At 46.8% G+C, this 7,524-nt stretch overlaps 1 protein-coding gene across 1 annotated transcript in view; it reads right to left on the minus strand.

The window, feature by feature from the left end:
* Positions 1-2,021, minus strand: part of SHB (SH2 domain containing adaptor protein B) — a 360,594-nt gene extending 358,573 nt beyond the window's left edge. Inside the window, exon 1 of the mRNA XM_082269003.1 lies at positions 1,380-2,021. Within this exon, the coding sequence (XP_082125129.1) occupies positions 1,380-2,009 (630 nt within the window). The 5' untranslated portion in view covers positions 2,010-2,021. The remainder of the gene's footprint in view (positions 1-1,379) is intronic.
* Between the last annotated feature and the right edge of the window lie 5,503 nt (positions 2,022-7,524).

The following is a 7,524-nucleotide window of genomic DNA, read 5'->3' on the forward strand; positions in this document are numbered from 1 at the left end:
TTTGCCTAGGGGCCAAAAATCCTTGCACCAGCCCTGGAGAGGAGGAGCCATACAGAGGAAGCAATGGCTTTGCTCTCTACTGCAGCCGCCTACTTTCTCTGTACGGCTCCTCCTCTCACAGGCGGAGTGCATTTGATATCACTTCGCCTGTGAGCCGGGACTATGGAGGCGCCGTTCTCACAGTGACATCCGCAGCCCCGCTGAGATGTCACACAAGAGCTTTACACCACAGAGCCCGGCACACCACAGAGGAGCCAAGAATCAGGACCAGCAGCCAGACCCCAGGACCAGCAGCCAAGAATCAGGACCAGAAGCCAGCCCCAAGGCCCCAGCAGCCAGACCCCAGGACCAGCAGGCCAGCCCCAGCAGCCAGACCTTAGGACCAGCAGCAAAGCCCCAGAAGCCAGGCCCCAGGACCAGCAGCCAGCCCCAGTACCCATTATTTAAGATAAGTGAAGTCTTCTAGTCTTGGGCCTGGGCATCAAAGTGCTATTAATATAATATTGTTTATTTTTCTATTGTTCGGTGACACTCTAATGTAGTCTCTCATCGGGGATGGAGGGGACTCTTTCTATCAGAGACTCTCCAATAGTCACAGAGAGGGCTTCTGTAAGATAAACCCCCCTCCAGGTCCCATTAGACTCCGTTGTAGTCTCTAATGGGGCCTGGTGGGGGGTCTTTCTAACATAGACTTTAAAATGCACACAAAGATGACCTCTGTTCGAAAGACCCCCCTCCAGGTCCCATGATACAACCCCATTGTAGTCTCTAATGGGGCCTGGTGGAGGCTCTTTCTAACAGACTCTCTAACAGAGGCCCTCTCTGTGTTCCTTGGAGAGACCCCCTCCAGGTCCCATTAGGAAAGGGGAGGGGTTAGTAAGATGACCACGCCCACACAGGGGGCGCCATAAATATTTCTGCACCCAGGCGTCTGTTACCCTAGGATCGGCCCTGTCTGGAGGAACCCTATGGGGTGAGTAAGGCTGCTCTGGAGGAACCCTGATGTTGAGTAAGGCTGCTCTGGAGGAACCCTGATGTTGAGTAAGGCTGCTCTGGAGGAACCCTATGGGGTGAGTAAGGCTGCTCTGGAGGAACCCTGATGTTAAGTAAGGCTGCTCTGGAGGAACCCTGATGTTAAGTAAGGCTGCTCTGGAGGAACCCTATGGGGTGAGAAAGGATGCTCTGGAGGAACACTGGGGTTGATGCAGGCTGTTGTGGTGAATGGAATGAATGAGGGTGTGAGATGACATAAGGTAGAAGCAGAGACCAGCGATGATTAGAAGGATAGGTGTGCAGGCCCAGCAGAGGTGGTGATCGGACTATGTATCCCCCCGTGTGTCGGCAGACATCATTTGGAATTGGACGATCCATGGCCTTACCTTATCCTTCTTGTCCTTGGTTTGCTCCTCATTCTTGCTCATCCCTGTGTTTACCAGCACCGGGCTCCAGGAGATCGCCGTGCTCCCTGAGTGTGCGGTGCCGCCCCCGCTGTCAGTCCAGCCGCAGCTGTCAATCTTGATGAGCCGGTGTTTGGGGGAGACCACGAAGCCCCCGGGAGGTTGTTGCTTGGCTCCAGGCGGCCTCCTCTCACTGTTACTGCGGTAGAGATGCGGGGAGGAGGACGATGAGGAGGATGACGAGGTGGTATTGGTGCTGGATCCGGGGTAGGGCTCCTGGAAGAGACTGTTACTGCCCCTCCGCCCCTCCACCTGCTGCTCCTCACTGCACATGGCCCGCAGCTTGCGGAGGGATGAGCCGGGCCCATTGTAGGGATCCTCGAAGTCCCTCTCCTTCTGAGCCCGGTAGGCTTTGATGAGATCGCTCTCCTCCCGGCAGTGTCCGGGCAGGGGGGACGTATGATGGTGGAACTGCTGGTGGGAGGGTAGGTGAAAGGAGCGATCGGGACCCCCATTCCTCTTGTAGTCTGGTCTGGGGGGCTGTGGGGGGCTCTTGGTCTTGTTGTTGTTGTTGTTCCCCAGGCTGAAGTATTTATTTAACCATTTGGCCATGATCGGCCTCGGATAGGGGAGAGATCTCGCTGTGTGTGAAGTGTCAGCGCCTGGAGTGAGATCACATGGAACAGCAGCAGCAAGTTCTACAGGACTAAACTTCACAGCGATCAGCAATGGTCCTAACAAGGACTAGTGGACATCCTCCAGGGACACGGACAGTCCTGGGAGACATCGATTTAAAGGTCCCAGCAAAGCGATCAGGTGACGGCCACCTTCCTCTCTGCCATTCACTCTGACAGGGAGATCCAGTGTACAGCAGTGATCTGACACTTGTTGAATGGACAGATCCCGGTGGATGTTCCCTGTGTAAAGTATAGAGAGGAGAGAAGGCAGCGATCGTCTGTGGCAGCGCGCCTCGTACTTTGCCCAACACTATGACAGCTCTCAGGCTCTGTGTTGTGAGACTCTACACACCGATCACCTCTTGCTGAGATTGCGGGAGGAGCTGAGCGACACTGAGCCGCCCCTTCCCTGTCCGACTCCTCCCACCTCCCCGCCTCCTCCCTCCTTTACAAAGCTGATGGGCGCTCCGGGACTCACACCTTCACACTGGGCTCATGCCGCTGGATTACTGCCACTGACCAATCAGCCTCCAGCTTCGCCTCCTTCAGCGAAGCATTGAAAACGAAACCTAAAAGCTGATTGGAAGCCACGATTAGGCAACACGCGCTTATTCCCTTCTAGGCTGTCAGAGAGCTCATTGCTTGTCAAAGTACAATTCTACACAGGAAAGATCGGTGCTGTAGTAAGAGTCTATAGGCAGCAGAAGTAATGGACATCTCTGATTCTCATGTAGGTGTGATCGGACCATTTCAGAAACTTAGAACCTGTGACATGCTGCAAAGAAAAAAAACACTTTCTGTATAGGAAGGTCTATACGAAGTGCTTGCAGCGCCCCTGCTGGAGTTCCATCGCAACTGCATCAAGTGACTCCTAGAGATTCTGACACACTATTACCAAAAGTATTGGGAAGCTTGCCTTAACACACACATTAAAGTGTAACTTCACTTTTGTTGAGAGAAAAAAAAAAAAAACATTCAACTGTGGGTGATCGCTGTACATTACAAGGTCTTTAACCACTTAAGCCCCGGAGGATTTGGCTGCTAAAAGACCAGGGGGTATTTTGCGATTCGGCACTGCGTGACTTTAACGGACAATTGCGCGGTCGTGCGACGCTGTACCTAAACGAATTTGACGTCCTTTTTTTCCCACAAACAGAGCTTTCTTTTGGTGGTATTTGATCACCTGTGCGATTTTTTTGATCACGCGCTATAAACAAAAAAAGCGTCAATTTTGCAAAAATAACAATATTTTTCACATTTTTTTATATGAAATTCCCAAAAAAAAAGTAAAAATCTAAATTTTTTAACATTTTCAGCCAATTTGTTTTATGCTACATATGTTTGGTAAAAAAAATTGCAAAAAGCGTATTTTGATTGGTTTGCGCAAAAGTTATCGCGTTTACTAACAAAGGGAAAGATTTTTGTCATTTTTGTTGTTTTTTTTTAACGCGTAATGGCGGTGATCTGCGATTTTTTTTTTTGCGGTACTGCGACATTGCGGCGGACAGATCGGACCCTTGACTGACATTTTTGACACTTTTGAGGTTACCAGTGACATTTCTACAGTAATCAGTGGTATATATATATGCACTGTTACTGTAAAAATACACAGGCAGTGAAGGGGTTAACTTTATTTGAGAGGGAGGGGCTCTGTGTGTCCCTAGGGGTGTGATTCTAACTGTGATTGGCTGTGGCTTGAGGTGTAGTTACACTGATAAACGGTTCTACATATGCTTCAGTTTGTGAATGAACGGGAAGCTCTGTACAGAGCTATTCCCGTCCTTTCATTCTGTGCAGCTGTTTAGACCCCTAAAATGTCACCAAAGTACTCCAACAGGGCTCCTAAAAAATTCTAAAAATAAATAAAATAACAAAAAAAAATGACTGATCCCATCCACTGCCCTACTGACACCGTGCGCCGCCCTACTAACACTATTCACCTCCCTACTGACACCGTTCACTGCCATACTGACAAATCCACTGCCCTACTGACACCGTCCACTACCAAAGTACATTGCCATACTGACACAGTCCACTGCCAAAGTCCACTGCCATTCTGACATCATCCACTGCCATACTGACACTGTCCATTTCCCTACTGAGACCGTCCACTGTCATACTGACACAGTCCACTGCCAAAGTCCACTGCCATTCTGATATCATCCACTGCCATACTGACAGTGTCCATTGCCCTACTGAGATCGTCCACTTCCATACTGACATAGTCCACGGCCATTCTGACATCATCCACTGCCCTACTGACAAAGTCCACTGCATTACTAACTGACACCAGGGTTGCAAAGGTCGCACTTGCAACCCGAGCCCTGGCGTTCTGCTACCGTGGAGGAGCCCCAGGATGGCAGGAATGGGGCACCCTGCAGAAAATGTGAAATGGTACTGCTGTGGGACCGTAGTAAAGGGCCTGTGATTGGAGTAAAGGGCCCCTGGATCACTGGGAAGGGCCCTGTTGGGGGACAGGGGGGCCCTTCATGGTTTCTTTCATCAGGGCCCTGAAGGTTCTACAAACCCAATTCCAAAAAATTTGGGACACTGTACAAATTGTGAGTAAAAAAGGAATGGACTAATTTACAAATCTCATAAATTTATATTTTATTCACAATATAATATAGATAACATATCAAATGTTGAAAGTGAGACATTTTGAAATGTCATGCCAAATATTGGCTCATTTTGGATTTCATGAGAGCTAGACATTCCAAAAAAGTTAGGATGGGTAGCAATAAGAGGCCGGAAAAGTTAAATGTACATATATGGAAGAGCTTGAGGACCAATTTGCAACTCATTAGGTCAATTGGCAACATGATTGGGTATCTCTCAGAAGTCTAGATGGGCAGAGGATCACCAATTCCCCCAATGCTATGGCGAAAAATAGTAGAGTAATATCAGAAAGGCATTTCTCAGAGAAAAATTGCAAAGAGTTTGAAGTTATCATCATCTACAGTGCATAATATCATCCAAAGATTCAGAGAATCTGGAACAATCTCTGTGCATAAGGGTCAAGGCCAGAAAACCATACTGGATGCCCGTGATCTTCGGGCCCTTAGACGGCACTGCATCACATACAGGAATGCTACTGTAATGGAAATCACAACATGGGCTCAGGAATACTTCCAGAAAACATTTTCGGTGAACACAATCCACCGTGCCATTCGCCGTTGCCGGCTAAAACGCTATAGGCCAAAAAAGAAGCCATATCTAAACATGATCCAGAAGCGCAGGTGTTTTTTCTGGGCCAAGGTTCATTTAAAATGGACTGTGGCAAAGTGGAAAACTGTTCTGTGGTCAGACGGATCAAAATTTGAAAGTTATTTTTGGAAAACTGGGACGCCGTGTCATCCGGACTAAAGAGGACAAGGACAACCCAAGTTGTTATCAGCGCTCAGTTCAGAATGCTGAAGAAAAATATACTAGTATATTTCCACGCGCCACTGGAAAAGGGTGAATGTGGTATAGTGTGCAATCTATTAATAATTATAATTTAATACATAAATAGATAAATAAATATGTGAGGTAGCAGCTGCTGTAGGAATTTTTGAGGTCGTTTTAGGCAATTGGTCTAACAGACCAAATACAGCGCTTGCTGTAAACACTAATAATAAATATAAATCATCGATTCTGGTGAATATAAAGTGCAACGGTGTTAGATTAAAATTAATACATCACACAAAAATATATATATTATTATTACTCAAATATAGATATATAAATAACCTTGATATAAAAGGTCAATTTCCAGTGAATATAAAGTGCATCAGTGTTGAATACATTTATAATAAATAAATAATCATTTCAGAAAAATGTCCTTGGTGAGAGTGATTATCCAAAGTTCATACAAAAGTGCTCGTGCTCAGGCTTGATCGATATTATCTCGGCTGTCTCTTATCCCAAGTGGGTAATTAGTTGGGTCACTTACCAAATGAAGTGGGTACTGAATGCCATACGGCACCAGAACCAATCGAGCTTTGTAAGCCCCCTGGGCTAAGTGGATCTCCTCGAGATGTTATCCCATGGGCTGGCAATGGCCCCTCAGGCTCCCGTAGTGTGCGGTCCAATTCAATAAGGGGGAGAAAGAATGCTCCAGATAGTGTAGAAATTATAATTAGGGCAGTTTATTTACCCTCTTAAAGGGTTTTCAGCATTAAAAAAACTTGCAGACAGTAACATTGGTGGTCAGCGGTGCGGGCTGCACATCCTCTTGGAACTGGTTTTCGGCTTCCGGCTTGCGCTCCACCAACGTAACGTACCGACGCTATGCGTTCCAAGCTGACGCGTTTCGTCACTTCCGGTGACGTCTTCAGAGCTATTCTGAAATTTTTATTTATTTATTATAAATTTATTCAACACTGATGCACTTTATAGTCACCAGAATCGATGATTTATATTTATTATTAGTGTTTACAGCAAGCGCTGTATTTGCTCAGTTCAGAAGCCCGCATCTCTGATGGTATGGGGTTGCATGAGTGCGTGTGGCATGGGCAGCTTGCACATCTGGAAAGGCATCATCAATGCTGAAGGTATATCCAAGTTCTAGAACAACATATGCTCCCATCCAGACATCGTCTCTTTCAGGGAAGACCTTGCATTTTCCAACATGACAATGCCAGGCCATATACTTCATCAATTACAACATCATGGCTGCGTAGAGGAAGTACTGAAATGGCCAGCCTGCAGTTCAGATCTTTCACCCACAGAAAACATTTGGCGCATCATAAAGAGGAAGATTCAACAAAGAAGACCTAAGACAGTTGAGCAACTAGAAACCTGTATTAGACAAGAATGGGACAACATTCCTATTCCTAAACTTGGGCAACTTGTCTCCTCAGTCCCCAGACGTTTGCAGACTGTTATAAAAAGAAGAGGGGATGTCACACAGTGGTAAACATGGCCTTGTCCCAACTTTTTTGCAGCAAGCTTTTACAGAGTATTTGTGAAGCTTTCGGCAAACTTCGAGCAGCATTATTGAAGCCTTTAGGTCTTACTTGGGCAGACGCCTACGGCTGCCAGCAAATTAATTTAGGAGGAAGAGCAGCTGTATTTACACAGCTATACAAATGGATGGCTTGCACTGCCACTGTTCACTTGTAACTGTTCATCTGAGCAATTACACACAAATAGGTCCTCTGAACAGCCCTGGATGCAGATAGCCATTCTGGCCACAGCTAATCGGCAAGTTGGTATGAGGCCATAACACAGAATGCTGTGGTGTTTAGCCATCTCTAAATACAGCAGTTAGAGTGCTAACTTTAAACAAACTGGCAGCAGACCATTAACAAGCTTCACCTAGTGCAAAAGCCCACTAGCAGCTTGTTTACCTGCTTCCAGATTGGCCCACGCATATATACTGTTGCAGGGCGGCTCTTCAGTGCAAAATCACATACCTGTATGACTTTTTCTTGTTTTCGGATCTGGGGAGCGAATGCGCTCTGCTG

This window comes from Pelophylax lessonae, assembly GCF_965119305.1.
Source record: "Pelophylax lessonae genome assembly, chromosome: 1".
NCBI lineage: Eukaryota > Metazoa > Chordata > Amphibia > Anura > Ranidae > Pelophylax > Pelophylax lessonae.